At 30.6% G+C, this 23,370-nt stretch overlaps 1 protein-coding gene across 1 annotated transcript; it reads left to right on the top strand.

Annotated features, from left to right (window-relative positions):
- The first annotated feature begins 15,936 nt into the window (after positions 1 to 15,936).
- Positions 15,937 to 19,944, top strand: LOC108477006 (uncharacterized). Its single transcript, XM_017779411.2, has 5 exons — positions 15,937 to 16,935; positions 18,062 to 18,098; positions 18,383 to 18,619; positions 18,846 to 18,893; positions 19,261 to 19,944. The coding sequence occupies exons 1-5, from the start codon at positions 16,616 to 16,618 to the stop codon at positions 19,741 to 19,743; spliced, it is 1,125 nt and encodes a 374-aa protein (XP_017634900.1). The 5' UTR covers positions 15,937 to 16,615; the 3' UTR covers positions 19,744 to 19,944.
- The last annotated feature ends 3,426 nt before the right edge of the window (positions 19,945 to 23,370 follow it).

Raw genomic sequence — 23,370 nt, 5'->3', positions numbered from 1 at the left:
GTTATTTATACAGTCGATCTCTACGCTTTCAATTTCTTTTCATCCTACCGAACAAAACACTCTTCTTTTGCAAATTTATAGTAAGTTTGAGATTATCTACAAATATATAAAACTTTTGATTTAAGGAAAAGAGAAATTGATTTTGAATTTTTTTTTTAATCTTCAATTTCATTTCTACTCAAATTATTTGAAAGAAAAAAAAGAAAAGAAAAATTGGGTTACTCAAAACCAATTTCAGAGGGGTAGATATCTAGTGACACCAACGTCAAGGATCTCTGCCATATCAAGTAGGAATCTTTGAAATCAATTTGGCCAAAATTTTATGCACTTGTTAACATATTTGGTTGGCATTCATATGCCCACTTTCTAATCTATGTAGACTTTAACGTTTTAGAGATACAACTCGCATTTAACATCCCTATATCCCACACCATAATCGGACTGAAATATTACATTAATTATCAGAATAATAAATTTTAATTTTTTTGTTCAAAGTAAAATTATAACTTGTTGAATATTTTTAATTAATCATCAAGATTGGAGATGAGCTCGGTAATCTTTTTAACATCATTATATTTGAGATAATATTTTAAAGTTAAATAAATTTTTTTATGAAATACAGGGTACACAATTGTGTTTTCGGGCCATTTGGATTTTGGAAACTTTATGATTTTAAAAACATTTGTTTCCTGTATTCACAAAGTCTTGCTACAACTTGTGTTTACCATACAATCAGGTCCGTGTATCTATGCCCTATTTAAAATTTTAAACTTTCTTTGCTAATTTTATAACTTTCACTTGCAGGTGCCTGTTTGAAATCACTTTTTTTTTTTTTTTTACTTCGAATTGATATGACTTGATTTTGTAAAACTAAAAATGATTTTGGCAAAATCGATTTTTATTATTGATTTGTAATAAGGAAAAAAAAAGGACAAAATAAACAGATTACTAAAAAGGTGGCAAAAATTGTTTGCAAAATATTATTGCAAGACAGAGTCGACCCGATGAAAACACGTGGTGGACAAAGACTGGTAGAGAAGTGGGATGTAGAGAGCCGTATGATGCAGAACAATGTTGAAGTGGGTGAGGCATCACCACCGGATAAGTTGATTGCATTCCCTTTCAACTCCACTTTCCTCAAGTCAAATGAGAAATGAAGGTCACCAAGGATACTCCTAATGTCCCCTGACAAGTGGGGTGTGAGACCCACGCGCCACCCCAATCTGCTCCTCCTCTGGGAAACAACTGGTGCTTTCAGGTGGAGGGAATTTCAAACCACACATCATCACACGGTGGCCTTCAACCAATTAATTATTAAACACAAAAACACACAGATTTCCATTCTTATAAGACGTTACAAATCTAAAAAACTTGTTTAAATCACATTGGGTTAATTATAAAATTAAATATTTGAGAAATTTAAGAGTTTATATTAGAGTATTATTTTTCGTATATTTTAATTATAGAATAATTTTAAAATGATAAATATATTTAAATTTGTGACTGTACAAATAACTTGTTTAAATGAACCGGACCACATTATTCCTTTCGTAAGTCTTTGAGGTATTATTTGGCCAATTCAGTATTTTCTTTTAAATTGTTTATATTTATCTAAAAAAAGAGATTAATGATTCTTAATACAAGTAAATCTATTGGACCAACCAAAAGATTTGTATCATTAGATTTGGGACATTGATGGATCTCTTTCGTTTTTCTCGAGAAGGAATAGGATTATAGAATCATGAGATAAGATTGGCATACTTCTTTTGTGGATAACCTAAGACTCCTTTCAATTTTGCTCTAATCAATTTTTATCTTTTATGTTATGTTATGTTGGGTATATATAGAAACTTATTGATTAAAATAACAGTTATTATGTTTTATTCATTACATATTTTCTTAAAAATATAACGATAATTTATGAAATTAGTCTTGTTAAATAATAGATAATATTTATGTATTTAATTTTATAATAAACTTTACTCTTAACAAATATTTGGATTTAATATTTAATAATAAATTTTAATTTATAATGTTAATTGAAAGTAAATTTGTTTCAATTTGGTCCTACATATATTTTCTAAATGTAATGATGTACATATACAATCATGTATAAATAAAACTTGTTTTGGATTAAATTAAAAATTATGTATATATAATACTTGAGAAGAATCCGTTACAACAATAGAGAAAATCTAGTAGTAGGATAAAGGAAGAAGACAATAACTTTTTTTTCTTTAAGTTTATTAATAAACTAATACTTTAAACCAATATAAAATATGGTTAATTTTGTTTTAATATTTCTTCAACTTTCTAATTTACATGAGAAACTAATTTTCCTACCTTTTGTAATGTGAATCACATTGCCATGTTCATTAGAAAATAACTCCTAAAAGAAAATTAGATTCCAAATAAAATAAATAAAGTTTGACATATTAAATGTTGAAATCACTTTACAGTGATTAAATTTTCAAGAAAATGACTACTTTACATCGTACTAAATGCTACTTTATTGTTTTTTATACTAATATAATAAATATTAAAATTAGAGAGTGCTATCAAATTATATGTTTGGACCAAATTTATGAAACATAATTTAAAAAAAAGAACTTTTCAAAATTATCCAATTTTACAAACATAATAACTTTAAAGAAAAATTAATATTACATTAAATAAGCACCTTTTTTTTTTTGGAGATATTGAATAACCACCTTTGTTTTGGTGGGAAATAAAGCATTGAGACTTAAATTTAATGTATCATAAATTCAGGGAGGTTTTGTTTTTCCTAGTGGAAAATATTTGTAGTCGGATTTCTCTACTATTAATTAAATTCCATAAATATTTGTTTATCTGTCTTGGTTAAGTGAGAGCACCCACATGCCCAAACATATTTATAAAAATTATATAAAAATCATAAAAATTTCTTTTCAATTTCATCCTATCATAAACATCCCTTAAAAAAATCATAAACATTATTTTGAATCACTCTTTTAAAACAAATTCACATCATGAATTAAATTACGATTGAAGTGATAAAATTTGTATTCATCGATACAAATCTCAAATTCAATTATTAAATAATCCTACCACAACTCTTTATAAGAAAAAATCACTCTCTAATATCTTTTATATATGATATTTTGTTAAAATATGCTATTAGCCCTTCTACTTTTATATAACTTGAGATTTAGTCCCTAAATTTTAAAAGTTCAAAATTCTAGTCCAATTATTATCTTTATTGGTAATTTTGTTAAAATTTGTCAATTTAACATGTTTATTTTTCGTCAATCATATGACACTTCACATGAGAACAACTTAATCAATATACAAATTTAGAAAAACTTAATTCGTCATCAAATCTAAATTTATTGTCAAAGGTAGCTTTGATACTCTTAATTGATTTGAAAGAGAAACAATAAAAGAAGAAGAATACTAACAAACAAATTTCATCTCACTTTCTTATGCTTAAGCAGCAATGAATATGAAAATATTAAGGTTGGTTAAAGCCAAAGGAAAAAATGTTTTATACTTGTAGGAACGTGGGAAATGGTGTCCACATATAAATGCACACGTGATCTGGGTTTTGCCTTCGGTGAGTGTATTTACCAAGCTCCATGTGATGATTTTTATGGCAATTTTCGGACTTTGTTGTATATATGAAAACTAAAACAAACCAAGGCAAGACAGATTAATATTCAAAATAAATGATTCTTGTTCTTTTTGTTGCTGTTAGAAAAAAGAAGTGTGAAATGAATAAGGGTTTGCATCGAAATTAAAGATAGATGAAATTAAACAGCTTAGGAGGATGGTCCAATAATTAATTGTGCTCAATGATGATATTTGGCAATTAAAGAAAAGGGTGTTCCATTTCTCTTTCTCGAGTTTTCATAAATGATTCGTGCATGCATTTTTTGACTTAATTGGCATCAAATTTTACTTTTTTTTTAATATGATGATTATGTCTGAAATCTAAATGCATTAACACGCCCAAAAAATGAAAAACATCTTTAATGTTGCTAGTCTTGTAAGTCAAGGCAGCTACTATTGACATTGTTACCAAAACCAATACCCATCTTATTATTGTAAACAAATTTTTAAGGTTAAACGTTTTTATTTCCTTTCATCCCACCACAATTTTTAAATAAAAAATAAAGGTATATTAATATGTTTAAACCTACATTCTCTTACACTAGTAATAATGTTGGTGCCAATTAAATTAGGACTTAGTCATACATTTATGTCATACAATTTGTATTTTATAAATTATCCTTGATAAATCACCTCATGTTGATTAATACCAAAAGTGGATATCTTATTCGCTCAGTGAAGTTAATTTACATATAGTTTTTATTAAACTTTTCACATTGTAAGTCATCTTTTTTAAAGTTAGGAGATAAAATAAGTGTTTAGTGATTGAAATCTCTTAAATCCCTATTTTGGGTGACGAGGGGGTCCTATTGTCGAGCCTATTCTCATGGTCTTGTGAGCAGTAGCTCTATTAAGTTAGACTCATGGTAGAGTTATAAGATACCTTGCTTGGATGTGATCCAACCTTTGTAGGACACAACTGACTATATTATGGGTAGTCAATGGCAAGGTTATTGATTTTCTCAACAAAATGAGAAAATTTTCACCCTTTCTTTTTCAAAGAAATCTTTTTTTCATTCTCACCCTTGAAAAAGAAATATAAGCTAGTGGTGATGGTGTTCCTATTACGTGGGCTGACATTCAGTAACTTCCTTAATTTTTGCACTAATATTCTGAAATTTTATTTCATTTATGGTGATGTTTTTGCTTCACCAGATAAAGCTTGTAAACAATATTTTAGGGAGCGTTTAGGGCTACATTTTTACTTATCCTCGTTTTCTTGTCTATGACACCCTCCGTTTGAATTACCTTTGTAAGAAGAGGTGTGAGTATCGATGTTTCTTGTTGGGTTTCCTCCTCCTACCATTATAATACGAGTCTTCTTTCTTGGTGTCAAGCTTTATTCATTAGGTTCCAACCTTGTCTTGCTCTCATTAAGCTGCTTATTTAATAGTTTGATTGAGATGTACTTATCTATGGTTGTTTTAGTGACTTTTTTTAAGTAAAGGCAATATTCCGTCTTTTGTTTGACATCGTTGACAAATTGGCATTTTAGAAAAGATTGCCTTTTTCCAAGGCTGGACCATATCGGTGGTGGTAATGCCTTTAATATTCCCTCGTTCCCCACCTCATTTAAGATGTATGTTGATGACTAGTGAGGCGTTGAGTAGGGTGTAACTATTGAATTTAATGCAAAGGCCTTTTTCATTTTTTGGTTCGTGGGAGGTGCTAGTGAGTTCTTCATGTTTTGGCTCTTTTTGGTTGATATGAGTGTTGAAAGCCAATATTCCTTGTATTGGGGAAAGATCTAGCTACTAAGTTGGGCTTCAAAATATTTTTTTGAATGTGTAATTCCTAATATTATTGATGGGTTAGTGTGGGTAAGTTTTTCGACATGAGTTTTGGCCATAAGCTTTGGAGGGAATGGTTGGTTTTGGTGCACAACTTGAGTTTGCATGTGTAAATATACCTACATTTGACGACAATGGGGATATAATTAATACAACTCATAGGAGGGATCAATTTGAAACCATTGGTATAGTGGTTTATGTTGGTTGGTTAATTTTGAGAAGGCACTTAAGTTGTGCTATTGTTGGGTGTTATTTGAATATTCTAAAGGTTGATGTAACACCCCTAACCCATATTTGTCACCGGAATAGGGTTACGAGGCATTACCGAACTTATACATTATCATTTATACAAAATTGAGTCATAAATTTGCATTTCAAATTAATTCTTTTCAAATTTCACTATAAAGTCCCTATATGGGCCTACGGGGCCCAATATAAGTTTTGGAAGTGGTTCGGGATTAAACTGGCAACTTTAGAAATTTTTCCTTGAAAATAAGGGCGCACGCCCGTGTGGCCAGCCCGTGTGGAATTCAGACTTGCAATTTCTTAAGTATCAGAGGGCCACACGGCCTAGGCACATGCCCATGTGGATAGGTCGTGTGGTACACTGATTTTTCACCATTTTTAAGCCATTTTCACACAATTTTGACACACGACCGTGCTTGAAACCTGTGTCCTTCACACGACCAATACACACAGCCGTGTCTTTGTCCCGTGTACATCCTGACTTCACATTTAAGGATGCAGGGGACACACGGTCATATCACACGCCCGTGGCTTACTGTGTGTCACACACGGCCTAAACACACTCCCGTGTGTCTACCCGTGTGGACGAAAATAGGCTGGTTTAGGCCACTTTTCTCACCCTTTCATCCATTTCCTGCACTTAAACACAATTACACACTAATAGAATTCAACCAATCAATCATTTCAAGCTAAAACATGTATATTTCATTCCCAAACACAAAACATCACATTCAACTTACTTTGCATACTTAATCGTTCCTACAATTACATTATCAAATCAACCCCTATACATGCCATATAAATCAAAAGGTTGTTTAACAAAATCTACTGGATTATCTAGATAGTGTAATCTTTGATGTAGATCTGATCCTCCGTTTGTATATAAATCAATCAACAAAACAAATAACATACACAAGTAAGCTTACAAAAGCTTAGTAAGCTCATAAGCATAAAATATAAATCTTACCGAACATAGTACAAAAACATATATCTTTGAAGTTAACTAATTCATCCTGTAAATCACAAATTCATTAATAAGCTCATTTGAATAATTTCCATGTTTCTATTCACAATTTAACTCATTTGGGCCCATTTATCATTCACTTCCATTGACAAATTAGGGAACAATAATGGAATTGAGTGCTTCACAATCACATTGCCATGGTAAAACCATGGACTTGCAAATAGTCACATATCACACACCGAAGCCATAGCTCTGCCATGGTCTTACACGGATCACATATAATACCGATGCCATATCCCAGATATGGTCTTATACGGAATCACATTATCACATTGCACCGATGCCATAGCCTAGCTATGGTCTTATACGGGAACACGTATCACATTGCACTGATGCCACCCAGCTATGGTTTTATACGGGCGCACATATCACATCTTTTCCGTCAATTCATCATGGTGATAAAATGAAAGCACTAAAAACCATTGTTCTAACTAATTTGTACTTTTAGCTAAATTCCAACTAATTTGTACTTTTAGTTAAACATTATTTAGTAATTAATACAATTTGATAGTATTCGTCTACAATAAGATACCTTAGCAATCATAAGATTTTCATAATAAAATATTGAACTTTGCCATATGAGCTTACCTGCGCTAATTTGCAAAAGTCGTAGAAATTCAAGGACTATTCTTGCAATTTCTCCTTTTCACGATTCACTTTGTTTTCTTGATCTATAATTATAAAATCATTCCTTCATTAGCATCTATTTCAATTCTATTCTACTTCACAATTTATGCCTTTTAATTTTCAAAATTACACTATTACCCCAAAATTTTCAATTTTTACAATTTAGTCCCTACTCAAATTATTCATCAATTGAGCTAATTCTTCTCAATCAAGACATTATAAACTACTTCAAATCCTTTAACACTCAAAATTTCATCACAACCCTAATTTCAACAACTTTCACAATTAGATCCTAAAAATTGATTTCTATAAAAATCTCTTCATAAAATCATCATATAATAAAATTAAAACCTAAATTCCATGATAAATCATCATAAAATTTCAACACTTATTCATAGAAACTTTCAAAATTACCCATGAAATCAAAAAATAATGAATTAAACAAATGGACCTAGTTGTAAAAGTCTCAAAAACACAAAAATTACAAGAAATAATCAAGAATTGAGCTTACATGTAATAAAAATATGAGAGACCAACTTAAAAGAACCGTTCAATGGTGTTTTTTCCGGAGAGGATGAAGAAAAATGAAGAAAAATCTAGATTTACCTAATATATCATATTTCACAATTAAATTTTAACCCTATTTCCAATTTTGCCCCTTGTTCACACTTGATTTTTATTTTTCCCGCACACTCATGCTGTCAACCCATCTAATTTGGGTCTATTTACATTTTAACTCCTTCTATTATAATCTCTTAAGCTATTTAATCATATTTTATAGTTTTGTACTTTATTCAATTCAGTCATTTTTCTTCAATTAACTATCAAAATGGTAAAATTTATTAACGAAAATTTAATACTAACTTATTAACACTCCATAAATATTTTTAGAAATATTTATAGCTCGGTTTATAAGTTCGAGGTCTCGATACCTTATTTTTATCTCATTTAATCTATAAATTTCCTTTAATTCATAATTTTACTAATTCAAAAATATTTTCTAAAACCACATTTAACTTTTACTTACTAATATCTAAACTCACATGTCGGATTTAGTGATCTCGAATCACTATTCCGACACCACTGAAATTTGGGCCGTTACAGTTGAAAGTTAAGAGTTTAACTTAGCATATACATGCCTTTTTGTCTTTTTCCCACAAATGACACCAATTATCGATACAAGGTTTTGAGTTGGGTGACACAGGGATGTTCACATGATGGCGACAATAGCCACATAGAAAAAGTTAGAGGATAGTGAAGTCTTTAATGGTGGAAATCTCTTGAATACCTATTTTGAAGGAAAATAGGAGGGTTATGTAGGTGGTGAGTTTGGTTTCAAGTTGTCCTCGAATCTTTATGAGCAATAGTTCTATTAAGTAGGGTTGGTTGTAGAGTTATAGAATCCCATGATAGGATATGACTTAACCTATAATAAGATTACTTAAGTTGTAGGTAGCTGGTGGTAAGGTCTTTTATGATGTTTGTTGGGACGTGATAGGAAGGCTTTGGTAGATCTTGGTGGGATTTTGGTGACAATTGTTTAGATGGGAATGGTTGGATGAGCCTTCTTTTACTACTTGAAATATATTTGTTCACAATAATGGATAAAAATCTTTTCATAATAGTAACGTCTTGACAATGGTTCATGGTCTTGTACTTGGATGTTGGATTCAAAAAATGTGTAGCTGCATGGAGATCTTGGTGCAATTTATGCTCTAACTTATCTTTCAAAATTAAAGTGTAATGCTTGTACAATCACCTTTTAGATTGAAAATTTTCTTTGATGGCCTTACGTTCCTAGAGCATTCCATTATAAACATATCCCAAAACAGGTCTTTCGTTTGAATCATTTATCATCAATGGTCATACAAATGGAGAAACAGTTTTCATGATCACCAAGTAATCATTCCAAAACTTATTATCCAAAATAATCTTATAAACATGTTTTTTTTTTGGTGAAAGATATAAAAAAGCTAATTAGTTACATCCAAGACTTGAGAAAAACCCCTAGATTGATCCAAATCTAAAAAATTCCGAACCCTAAGAGGGTGGAAATCAAAAAATTGCAGCTCAATTCTAGAAGATAATGCTTCTTTTGCCACGTAATCAGCAACTTCATTCTGTTCTCTGGGAATATAATGCAAAGCCCAAGAGTTCTCCTGAGAAAGAATACTCTAAATACGCCTGATTAAAGCAAAGTTCGGAACAGCTAGGTTACTTCCTTGAATGGGCCAAACAACGTCCAGATTTTTTGAAAGGATTATCACTCGATCATGACCTCTTCTTTGAACAAGTTTAAGCCTTTCAAAAATGCCTCATAGTTTAGCATCAAATATCGAACATTTTCCAAGATAACGATTAAAGCCAAAGAGCCACTGTCCATTCATGTCTCTTGTAACGCCCTAGCAGAAGCGTTTCCAGTGTCCGAACGTACTGCCCCATCAGTATTAAGGAAGATCATAGAATCATAATCATTCTCTTTTAAGGGAAAACCAGAACCGCCACTAGTAGTACCTCTAGAGGGTGAGAAATAAAGCAATAAAGCAATAAAGCTCCTTAGAAATGACCATGATGTACAAATCATACTTATGATTATGCAAACTCTTCAAAGCAATAAAAGTAGTAGGAAAACATTTTTCATCGAGATAAAAAACATTATTCACCCTTCTCTTCTTCTTTTTAACCAACTTCAAGTCCATATTTGATTATATACAAAAATGTAATAGAAGAAGCATGTTAAGCTTAACTCTCCACATGAGGTGTTTTAACAATATCCTTTAAAATCAAATTCAAATAATATATTACACCTCAAGATTCTTCTTGTTATGCAATCTCCCAACAACTTTAAACTTTGCAGAATTGTTTGTATTTAGTTGCACCACATTGCTTGAACCAACAATTCACAATCTTTGCAAATAGTTTTAACATTTGAAATATGTTCAAATTCACTAACGAATTTTATAAAGCATATTTCTTTAAAAAATACAAGAGGAAATTGATTAGTGATAGCTATCTAATATCTTTCCAACCATGTCCCATTACTTTACGTTTAGATTTCGCCCAAATGCTTTTGTAAGAATCAACAAGCATTTGTAATATTTTTTGAGTCCTCTAGTAGATTGTTTTGTAAGGCATGATATGTCGGACGTTTGTATCCCATTCTCATAGATGATATGACGTCAAGTTAAAAATAAAATGAATCTGCATCATTCATTAGGATACAAAAATTATAGCAAAATCAAGCAATAACCAAGTCGATTTGATGCCACATATCTTTGACTTATGATGCAACTTTAATAGTGGGTTGTGATCTAACATTTGTTCCACCAGGAAAATAAGAAGCAATATTTTTATTTGTTAATTAGGGGTAGGAGATAGGGTTATTTAGGATTGAACCCTAGCTTCCATGCCTATAACAAGAAGCAATAAAACTCTTTAATTTTTCATTTTGCCTGATGAGCTATTGCCTTCATTGATATTTCTATGATCTTGCTATTCCAGCGTGTTACCTTTAAATTTATGCACACTACAACCAAATGGATTTGTTACTTCTCTCATCATTACATTTTATTTTATGATTTTCAAATTTAGCTAAGTTTTATTGCATTAAAAATCGAACATTTGAAGGCACTTTCTTGCACGACCCAACATGACCCCTTTTTGCTAATAAGGTGCGTATTTATTCATTCTACACATATTTCATCATTTACCAAATTTAGAACAAAATGTACATGTATATGCCTTTCTTCCACCATTACCCCTCCCTTCCACAACATATGCCCAAATAGGATTGGGTTTAGACTGAGCAGATCGATAACATTGTTTTGATGATGATTGCCTCGATGGATTGAAGCTATGAACATTGTCTATGCTATTATCACAAATATAGACATACAATTTATTAATTAAAATAAACAAGATGGAAGTATGGATACAAAATTATAAGTAAATTGGAAACAAGCAAAACACAATTTTACAATTATTGGCGGTAAGTAAAAGTCTCAAACACACAAAGTATGCAACTTTTTTTTTTTCAGTTCAAATTTCCAATTTGTAAGATACAATAGTATTTGACAACAAGCAAAACATATCAATTCAAATTAATATTAAATGACAACAACTAAAAGTATTTTTATCTAAATTCACGTGTCACGAAAGTAGAATTTTTGTCCCGCAATCCATGTGGCCTTAGGCATTTTTTTCGATTCAAATACACTTAAGTCAACCTAACTATCATAAAGTGAGAATTCTCATAGAATTTCTCTATGGCACCAAATTATAAAACATAAGCAATTCAAAGACAAAAGAACTTGAACGAACAAAAAAGCTACAGAAAAGCAAAAGCACACCAAGTCTAAGTAAATGTTTTTAAAGAATTCTATTATTATGAAGTGAGTACAAATGAGGTGGGAGGTCTCTATTTATAGTTGAGTTCCCCCAAATCCAACAGTACAAATTAAAGTACATCAATGGCCTAGATTAAAAGTAATCTACGAATCGAATCTCCTAAAATTTACAGAATCAAATTTTCTAAAATTGCAAATCTTCTAAGATTGCAAATCCTCTTAAGATTACTTCCCATATTTGTCATGCTATGTAGATGAGACTTCAATCTTTTCAAGCAACGACCAATCCTGTTGGGCCATGTAACCCCTTGTGAATAAGATGGATCATCCAAGTTTGCCTTGATTGTAGGCTCTCTTGCGCAGTCTGTGACACACTTACGTACATTAATACACATTCACACATATGCCATGGTACATAGTTAATACTAAAAATTAAACAATAAATATGGCAAGGTGGATTTATCCGAATATCAATTTCAATAAAATTATGCATATAACATTATAGGTTTAATTATGCTGGATAAAATTTTAAATTGAATTCATCAAACGTTTATTTCAATGTTGAATTATTCCTATTTTTTGTAAGATTTATTTTATCATGTAAGTAAAACTACATGAAGTGAGACACATTATTTAGATCCAAAATCTATGGTTAATAACAAATTATTAAGTGAACCCTATCTGATGGCCTGATGGTCAATGGTGTTCACGATCCTAAGTATGGCTTGGGTTTGAATCGAGCTAGTCACATTGATTATTCGAATTTTACCTTATTATTATAATTCACAGAAAAAAAAAAACATTAAGTGGATTTACTAAAATTGATTTGAAAAAAGAAAACATTGGAATTGTCAATAAAAATGGGATGTTTTATCAAACTAATTAACCTAGATTAAGGTGATAAGTGATTGATTTTTAATTATTTGTAATATTTTTTCTTTGAATTATGTTAATTATATCTATATTTAATTTATTATTGATTTAGAGAATAATTATTTTATTTATTATTTATTTAGAGAATAATTGAAGAAAAATGAGCTTATAACACAATACAATTTCACTATTTTAGCCATAACTTGAGTTACAGACTTTCATTTTGGTCCTATAATATATCAATTCAAATGAAATTGAAAAATCTATCTAAAGTTGTTTCACAGCTAAAACCCAAAAACATCATAAAGACATCCAAAAACAGCTTAGAAGTTTGACGAGAAAAAAATCAAAAAACTTAGAAAATTCTATTCAATTTAATTAAGGGAAATTTTGTATTTTTTATTATATTATTTTTGCCCTATAAATAGACGTTAAGATTAGGGGACATAGAGCTAGCCATTTTTAGTTTACTTTTGTTTTGTTTTCTTTATGAGTTTCTAAACCTCTTTTGTAATTGAATTAATATTTGAAATTTGATTCTATAAGTAAGTTTATGAGATCAAATTGCTTCTAGTCTTTCTTTGCTCTTTAGTATTTGCATTTCTTTTGGTTTAATTAAAATTGTTTAGGTTTGTTAAATATTCAGCCAATATTTGATAGCTTAGAATGATTATTTTGTCAATTAGTTAATTAGTTAATTGATTGATTTTTAATATTTGTGACAACTGTATGATTATTTATGTAATGTGGGTATGCGATCTAACTTAAACAAACCCTAATTGTGTGTTTCTTGGTTAGAATTAGGTCTCTTTAGTTCTTAAGATTGCTGATAAATTAAATTCTCTAGGATCGTTATATAGTTATTTGTCAATAACGAAATTAATTACTGGCAACTGTCTTAATTATCGAGAAGGTAAAAAGAGATTAAGTTATTTGGAGATTATCGGTAACTATAATCAATTTATTGAATAGCATTGAAATTTATCTTTACATTAAATGATCAAACCCTTGAATCAAACAAATACTTTACTTTGACTAGAATTTCATCTCATTAATTTTTCCCAAAAGTTTAATTATTGCTTTGTCTTAATTTTAATTTTAAAGTTTTCTTAAAACCTCATTCATTATTTATTTGTTTTAGTTGAAAGAATAAGATTATTACTGGTTTCTGTTAATTCGATCTTACTTATCGCTTTTACTAATTTTTTTTTCCAAATAGATTTTATTTTGGATGGCTTCAACAATAGTACATAAAGTTAAAAATATGAATAACGTAGTAAATAGCCAATTATTTTAATATTTCCTTAGCAAAATTGGTACCACACAAAGTCTTTTGTCTACACCTAAGGAAAATGGCTTTTGTTTTTTGAACATGATGTAAATTTGCAATTTGCAAAAGTCATGAACTAAAAACAAGTGAAAATGAGAACATTGTAAAGACCTTGTGTCTTGAAAAAAAAAAAAACCCATATTTAACATAGCAAATTGATTTTTATCACCTTAAACCAAAGTATCTACTGCTTCAAGCCTTCAAAATTGGTAGTAGGAGATGGGTTCAGTGAGCAGCAAATGATAGTTGGTAGCTGCACTCCATAGTTTCAAGCAAATGGCAATTCTTTCTTCTTGAGCGTTTAGCAAATGACAACTTCAATGTTTTTGTTTTAGTCTTTCAATCACGATTTCCCATCTTCAAGTTTCTTGATAGCGTTAGTTATAAATATATATCATATATATATATATATATTTTATGTTTGGTTATTGTCTATCGATTCTTTTTTTTTTTAATAGGTTTTTATTTTCAGTTTAATAGTGGTCTTGAGTAATTTGAAATATTTTATTTGGAATAATACATTTGTTTACTCTCAATTCAATTCATTAGATCAACCGGTCTAATTTAATTTCTGTAAGATAAAAAGAACTGTTTAAATTTTCATTTAATGTAAAATTAAATTTTGAAGTCGCACTCTGGCATCGACATTAAGGGTGAATTTTTCAAAAATGTAAGCAATAAAAAACAAATTGTTTTTGAAGTTAAATGTGCTTTTGAACCCAAACGTGAAAGTTAAAGTTTTTAGCTTTTGTATTTGAAAAAACACTTTTGAACAATAATAATCAATTATACAACAACACACGATACTATTTCATTATGAATTTATGATACTTATCAGACATAAAAATACGAAAATATAAATTAATAATTTTTTCATATAAAAATGAAACGGGAGAACAGCCAACTTTTCAGGTTATTGCATATGTGTTTTAGTAATTTTATATTCAATAAAATATCATATTATTATTTGAAATTAAAATATATAACAATAAAAAAGTAAAAAAAGTTTCCATAATGAACTTAGAGAAATAGCTGTGTGGCTTTTTCGTAATTATATATTTATATATATTTTTATAAATTTATAATTTATAATTTTTCAATTTTTAAATTTATTTTTCATTATATTTTTAATTGTGTACATTTTATATATGATTTTTTAGTTTTATATTTTATATATTTTTCAAAATAATAATATAAAATTCATATTTTATAAAAATAAAACAGATAAAATTACTAAAACTAATTTGAATAAATGGTTTTATTTTTAATTTTTATTTTAAAATAATAAAAATTATTTGGTACACTATCTGTAATTAAGGAGTTTTAAATTCCAAGGTTGACAAATGTACTCTGAGATATAGTAAAATATTAAAAATAAATATTTTTAAAACAGAGGCATGCGAAGTTTTAAGATTGTTTATGAAATAAAAAAATACCTTATCAATGTATCAAATATTTACCCTTAAAATAATAATATAAAAGACATGATATTTTATAAAAAAATCTAAAAACATATAAAATTAATAAAAATATAACTTAAATAAATCAGGATAAATGATTGTCTAGATTTAAATAAACCTAGACAACTATTTGTCAACTTTTATTCTTGATATGAATAATTTATATCTATTATGTACCGTAATAAGAGGTTGTTATGTGTTATTGTGTGAGTAGTTAGACGTCTGCGTCAATATAAATTAATTGTATTGTATTAATGTGAAAATACAAAAATGTTTGAAGAGATATAAATGGAAGTATTAACTAGATCAAAAATATCTTTTAATATCAATTAAATGCTTGAGAAACTACATATTAAGCAGGTTTGAGGGGAAAGAATCAACATGCAAGTAAGTAAATTATGTTTATGGATAAGTAAGGGGAAGCGAGTATCTAAGTTTTGATACTCGCAGAAAACTGAGTTTGCAAAAAATGAAAAATCATAAATAAATAAATAAAAAAAGAAAGAAAAAAGAAGACAAACACAGGAATTTGTCATGTAGCTGAAATGGTCGCAAAGATAGAGATTTGAGTATTGACCCCTTCGCTCCCCTGTACTGTTCAACTGCCACGCAATGAAGTCACTTACACATATCAGTTTCAGACTCTGTTTCTTTTTCAAGTTTTTCACTTCCCTTTCTTTTTATTTGGGTTGGAAAAAATATATATCATTTTTCATCTTTTAAGTTAAGCAAAACCAAACCAATTTCTCTCTCTACGAACCCATCAACTAAATTTTTTTCATAGCAAATGTCTAGTTTCATTAACAAGTTGCTAATCTAAGCTCTCCAAACTCTCTAGTACTCTGTCGCTTCAGTTGCCAACTCATATACTTAAAAACAGCTAGCCTGCAAAATCTCTCTCTTCCTCTCCATTTGAATCTCTCTAATCTAACGCATCTTGCAGAATCTAATCCCGTTAGAAGCTAAAACAGAGAGAAACTGAATGATTTTACACAAATCTAGCTAGGCAAGACAGGAGCTTTATCCTAAATATCTCATCTTTTTTACCTTGCGTTCTCTCCACCACTGCTTCAGCTTCGGCACCACAAATAAAGACACCCCATTAAAATCCACCTTACTGTTACCAGTGTTTTTCCTTCAGTGTTTCCTTACCTAAACAGTAGTACTGAAAGACCCCAATTTTTTTTTTCCTCCCCTTTTCTGTCATGCACTCAAGCTTGTTCCTTTTTCAATGAGTTGGAGTTGTCTTAGCTCATCTTCTTGGGGGGTGAATGGGGTGTATGTTATCTCAGTTGGCTGCAAAGTTTGCTTTCTTTCCACCATCTCCACCAACGTATCAGGTTAAGAAGGGTGATAATGGGAAACTTACGGTGGTTTCATCTTCTTCGATGCCTGCTCCTGTTGCCGATGATCCTTCTTTGGATGTGCTTTTGATTGACACCAAACGTGGGAACAAGATTGTTGCTTTTTATTTGAAAAACCCATATGCACGCCTTACTGTGCTATATTCTCATGGCAATGCTGCTGACCTTGGCCAACTCTATGACCTCTTTGTCCAGCTCAAGGTCAACCTCAGAGTCAATCTTATGGGGTCAGTAAATTTTATTTTCTTTCCTTATAAAAGTTGCTCTTTTACATTTTCACTTATTTTCTGGCTGAAACTCATGGTCACCTGCACTTATAACTCATTTATATTTTGCTTGTCTATGTTGGTGGTTTTTGTCATTGTTGTTTGCCTTTTGTAAATATTATGTGTTTCATGCCTCTTTTGAGCCTTACTCTGTGTGTGTGTGTGTTTCCTTTTTGATGGATTTTTCTAGTCTTTTTGTCTAACTTGATGCCTTCACAAATTTCACCTTTTAAAAAAAAAAAAAATCTTTTGGCTTTACTTTTCCAGCATGTAAATATTATCTTCTCATGGGTTCTTTTGTTTTCATGCTTTGGTTCTGAATGGTCTTATTTTGCTTAGATCTGTAATTAGTAGTAGTTCTTGCTAATTAACTCTCTCCCCCCTCCCCACCCCCCACTTTGTAGTCACTAATTTTTTATTTTTTTAAAGTTGAAAAAGTAAAACTGGGTTAATTCATTGATGGCTTGTAGTCACTTTTTATTTTTCCCTACGTAAAGTAATTGATTTTCACTCTTATACTTCTGCGCCTTATGAGCTGTTCATTTTTTCTTTGGACAGATCTACAATTCTTTATAACTTTAGCTTCAATGTATATACAAATCAGATCTTGAAGAAATGTTACTTTATCTGTTTCTAATCCTACTCATTTTGTTGATATTACATCCATTTAAGATTTTTTTTTTTTTGGATACGTAAAATTAAAGCAAAATTCTGCTACAATATGTAACAGCATTGACAATGATTAGAATCCACCTTCAATAAGTAAACAAAACAAACAAAATACAGCTTATTCAGGTGCCTATTTCCAACCTTCAACGGGTTTAAGGATTCAGTAAATGTGCAAAAGATAATCTATGCCTAAGAAAACATGGCTCATATCAGTCTTTCCCTTTCTGCATCTTGCATTTGATGGTGTTGAATATGGTGGACAAAGACACACACACAGACACATTGATCACACCTGGCTTTATTTTGGTGTAATGACATGGAATTGAGCTGTTGTTTTAATCTGCTATTTAGTTCCGTGTCCTACTATGTTATTAATTGTTTGATTTCTGTTATCTTCCATGTGAATGCTATAATGCAGGTATGACTATTCTGGCTATGGAGCATCTACTGGGAAGGTAGGTCATCATCTATATAATGCTTCATTGCTCCAATTATAGCTGATTTGCTCATGCAATCTAGGGATTTTCATCCGCTATTTGATTGCTTGAAAATAAACCTAAGCATTACATCAAACTACAGTTGACTTCCATTATCTGTTTATTGATACTTTAGAAACAATAGACTCCTTGTTCCTTTGCTGTTGAAATGGACCTGGATTCTAAGTTTTTTGGCTACAGTAAGCTATCTTATTCGGAAGTATGTGGTGTCTTTGCTAATGTTTCTGTTTTATGGTTTCCAGCCAAGTGAATCCAACACTTATGCTGATATAGAGGCAGTGTATCAGTGTCTTCAGACTGAGTATGGAATAAGTCAGGAAGATTTGATTTTATATGGACAGTCAGTTGGAAGTGGGCCAACGTTACATTTGGCAGCTAAACTTCCGAGGCTAAGAGGTGTCGTTTTGCATAGCGGCATTCTTTCCGGCCTTCGTGTACTCTGCCATGTTAAGTTTAATTTCTGCTTTGACATTTATCAGGTAATGACATATGCATGTCTGCATTGTGAGGAAGATATCTAACATTATTATTATAATTAGCAGTCTGATAATTGGTGTACTATTTTATGATATAAGAATGTCAGCTTGTTGGTTGACACTAGTGGGAATGTTACTTGCTTGTGAACTAAATTTGAGCAGCATTGATGTTTTTGTGCTATCTATATCTGCTCTATGCTTGAGCTAATTATGATCTTCATAAATGCAGAACATCAAAAAGATTCAGAAGGTGAAGTGCCCCGTGCTTGTAATACACGTAAGTACCTTTAAAATCGTCTGAACATTATAGATCTCATTTCACTTTTCAAGGATCCCCCCACGCTATGCTCATTTGAAATTACGAGCTCAACATAAAATTCTCTACAAGTGTTTAGGGAATTCTGGGATATAGTAGTTTCCTAATTACAGTCAATCAATAAGCACTTGTTTTGTTCTGTTGCTTGAATTGTAACTTGCTTTGATAAACTTCTGTTTTAAGTTAGCTCCTGCGCTGATTTCAGTTATATGGTCCGAGCTACATCTACCTTGTGCCCTTTCATAAGAGTTCTTAAATGTCAATTATTTTCATTAGAAGTTTTCTGTTAGTGTCAAAGTTTAAGTTGGTTGGATCGAATATTAATCAGGGTACGGAAGATGATGTTGTCAATTGGCTGCATGGAAATGGACTGTGGAAAATGGCAAGGGAACCTTACGAGCCTTTGTGGATCAAAGGAGGTGGTCACTGCAACTTGGAGCTATACCCTGATTACATACTCCATCTTTGCAAGTTCATTTATGAAATGGAGAACACGACAACAGCGATTCGGCTTAAAAGGATTCGGCAAAGTCTCAGTCTACCAACAAGGTCAAATACCAACTCTTCAGCTCAGGGTGACGGGTGCTGTAAGATTAAAATATGCCAACCTAAATGCCTCAAATGTCCAAAACCAAGATGCGGTAAATGTTTCCGGTTGCCGAAAAGCCTTTGTTGTTGGAAGCCCTGCAACTGTTGCTGGAAGCCGGAATGCCGGTTGAGTTGCTGCTGCTGCTGCTTCTGCTTCAAATGCTCAGAATGGAGATGTTGTGTGGGTATACATAAAGGGATAAATGGTAAACAAGAGGGCTAATGGTGATATTGTGCTCTGTATAGATTTGCTCAACTTGCTAACATCCCCCCCCCCCCTTCTAATCATTGGCAGTAGTACACAAAACAAAGAGGAACTACCTTTTCTGATAATTTTTAGGGGAAAGAAATTTGATTGAATATTTTCATCATATTGGGGATTCTTGAAGTTAGTGATTTTAGTTTGGTGGTTCAAATAATATAATCTCTTTTTCTACTGTTGCTTTGATATATTCCATATAAATTTATCAGCAGACTGGATTGTTGTATCGAAATGTCTGGTTATGGGCCTCATGGCCCATATTTAAAAAAGTTAAGGTGAAAGTCAGAAAGGGAGTAGGCATGAACAATGCAATGTTCTAGAGAGAGATTATAATATATCATCAATCTAGGATTAAAAGAAACGGAGTGGGTAGAATATTGACATTTTCATGGGAAACGAAACATTGATTTAGAATTGGGGAATCAACTTGGTCATAGTAATAAGATAAGCTTGAGTTGTCCAACAACTTGGCTCTGTTATGAATTGAAAAAGGTAAAGATTTTCAACAAACAATATATGATTTACACTATAAAGCAACTCGAAATTCGGAGACTTGGTATATAAATAATGAACCAATAAAGAAACTTTCGTGATTTTGGAATTGGAAGACATGAACCATTTCTTCCTCAATGCAAGGCCAGCTACTCTTTCTTCTTTGTTTCCTTTCAGGGCAAGTAGGGGCTTAATCTCTCTAGGTTAAATGAAAAAAAAAAAAAAACTTGTACTTGTAGTCCCTCCCTACAATTATTTCGTTTTAGGTTTTTTTTGTTTAAATGGTGCATTTTCATTTTTGATCCCTCTTAAAATTAATAATTTAGTTTTTTCCCTGACTTAAAAAGGTTGTTATTTTTTGCGTTCTAAACGATGTCAAATAGGGGAAAAGTTGGGGCACTGGCAGGGTTCGGTCTCCCTAAAAATGAAAATTTTTACTTTGGTCCGTTAGTTTTAATAAAATTTTAATTGAGTAAATAGTAAAATTATACTTTGGCACTCCTCAAGATGATAAAATTTGATTTAATCTTTTAAAATTATAAAGATATAAGCTATTAAATTTGTGAAATTATATTTTAGCTCCCATAAGAATATACAACTTAATTCCACTCCAAGAAAAAATTTCATACTTCACCTTAATATCGAAAGAGAGGCTTTTTTACCCAAATATTATAAAATAAAATAAAAAATTCAAAAATGGTATCCCACCTCGATTAATTACGGGAATGGGTTATTTAGGGGTGGAGGGTGGTGCAGAGGCGGCACTAAAGGAATCTGTTCTTTTTTTTTTTTAAATAAAAAATATTATTGTTTGTGAGACTGCTTCCTTTGGTACTGCCTGTCAGGTAGACACCACCAATTTTTTAGTTGTATTAGGTTATACGGGTTATTTTGGTGCTGCATATTAGTAATCCTCCATTAATATAATATTTTTTTTGATCAACTGATTTTTGTCAGTGTCAGAAAAAATGAGTGGTGCTGTCTCTGCTCCACCCTCCACCCCAAACAACCCATTTCAGTCAGGTGGGTGTTTTCGTTTTTCCATACGAATTTTGATATCGATGCGGAGTTGATGAATCCTGTAAACCATTTTTGCTGCAAATTCAAAATTACAAATCAACACAATTTACACAAAATGATACAATTGGTCAAACACACAAAATTGAATTGTGGGATTCGTTTGAAGGAGTCCTCTTTCCCCGAAATAAGCCCAAAGAAAAGGCTCCCCAAACTTACAATTTACACAACCTCCGATCATTTACAAATTTGACGTTTAGAAATCTCACAAGGGTTTGACCATTGAAATTATTAATTAGGTCTCCTTTTATATCTGATTTTATTTATTTATTTTGCTACTTAAATTTAACAATTAATTTCGAATTTAAAAATGTAAAAGTATGATAATATATCACAGTTTTTGTAATAGACTAAATTTTCAATTGGTATCGAACGTTGATAATTTAGTGAATATAAGTTAAATGTGAAGTTAAATTTTTTTGAAATAGCGAATAGTATACTAGAAATTTTTTTTTAAATAGCGAATAGTATACTAAAAATAAATATTTAATAAAATTAGAATTGGAAACTAGATATCGAGAGTTTGAAAATTTTAAAACGAGCCATAAATATTTTTATAAATATTTATGGAGTGTTAATAAGTTAGTATTAAAGTTTCGTCAAGAAATTTTAAAGTTTCGATAGTTAATTGAATAAAAAGAACTAAATTGTAGCAAATGTAAAATTATGAGAAATGATTAAATAGCTTAAATGATAAAAGAAAGAGGGTTTAAAAAGCAAATAGACCCAAGGTCTATTTGGGCTGGACGGCAAGGGGCATGAAATCAGCAGGAAAATTGATGAATTAAGAGTAAAATTAGAATATTGCAAAATTTACTTAATAAAGCTAGGACTAAAGTGGAATTATCTAGATTTCTCATTATTTTTCTACATTCTCATCAGCAAAAACACCATAGAAAGGTTTTATTAAGCTGGGTTTTCATATTTTTACTGCATGTAAGTTCAATTCTTGATTATTTCTTGAAATTTTTGTGTTTTTATGACTTTTACAACTAGGTCCACTTGTTGAATTCATTAATTAGTTTTTGATTTTATGAAAGAAATTGGAAGTTTCTATGAATATGTGCCGGAAGTATATGATGATTTAGCATGGAATTAGAGCTTTAAATTGTTTATATGCTGATTTTATTGAAAGAATTGAATAGAAAGTGAATGTTTGGGACTTAATGGTGAAAGAGTTTGAAGTTAGGGTTTTATGTGGAAATTCTGAATTTAAATAATTGTGAAATAACTTATAATGTATAGGTAAAGCATTAATTGGGAAAAATTAGCTTCATTGAGGGGTTAATTGATCAAGGACAGAATTGTATGAACTGTGAAATTTGGAGAAAAAATCGAAATTAACATTTGCACTAAAACAGTTTTGGATAGCAGCAGTAGTTTAACTTTTAAAAATCACCAAAAATTGTATAAATCGAATTATAGAATGAATAAAATATGAAATTAAATCTTATCGATTCTAGTTTCTTATAGAAGAAACGGTGTAAGCAACGGAATTGTAAATCATGAGATATAATATATTTTGTAAGACAATGTCAGAATGAATTCGGGTTCCCCTGTTCTGACTTTGAAAAATCATAAAAAAATTGAATAAAAATAATTAGGGGCTTAAATTTATATGTTTAGAATTCTGAATGAGTCTATTTTCAATAGAAAAAAACGGAAAAATCATTTGAATCCTGTACGAGGAGATAATTAATTTTTAGTGAAGAAGGGTCGGAACTGTCAGACAGCAGAACAGGGGAGACTTCAATGAATAAACTGTATTAATTGGCCCAACCAAAAATTATGAAATTTTTATGGTAAGAAGATATGTGAGTCTAGTTTCAGGAAAAATTAGCGGATCTTAATTTTGAGTTCTTTAGTAAAAGATAAAAATAATTTAGTGACTATGACACGGATGGACAGCATTGGAATATACATAAGTAAATAATGAAATTATAGATAATATTACTTATAAGCGGGTTGAAGATGAAGTCAATACTGATAAGTGAATGATTTTATAATGATAGATCGAGA

Source organism: Gossypium arboreum, chromosome 12, assembly GCF_025698485.1.
Source record: "Gossypium arboreum isolate Shixiya-1 chromosome 12, ASM2569848v2, whole genome shotgun sequence".
NCBI lineage: Eukaryota > Viridiplantae > Streptophyta > Magnoliopsida > Malvales > Malvaceae > Gossypium > Gossypium arboreum.
The sequence above is the reverse complement of the archived record's forward strand: the minus strand, read 5'-3'. Positions and strand labels throughout refer to the sequence as shown.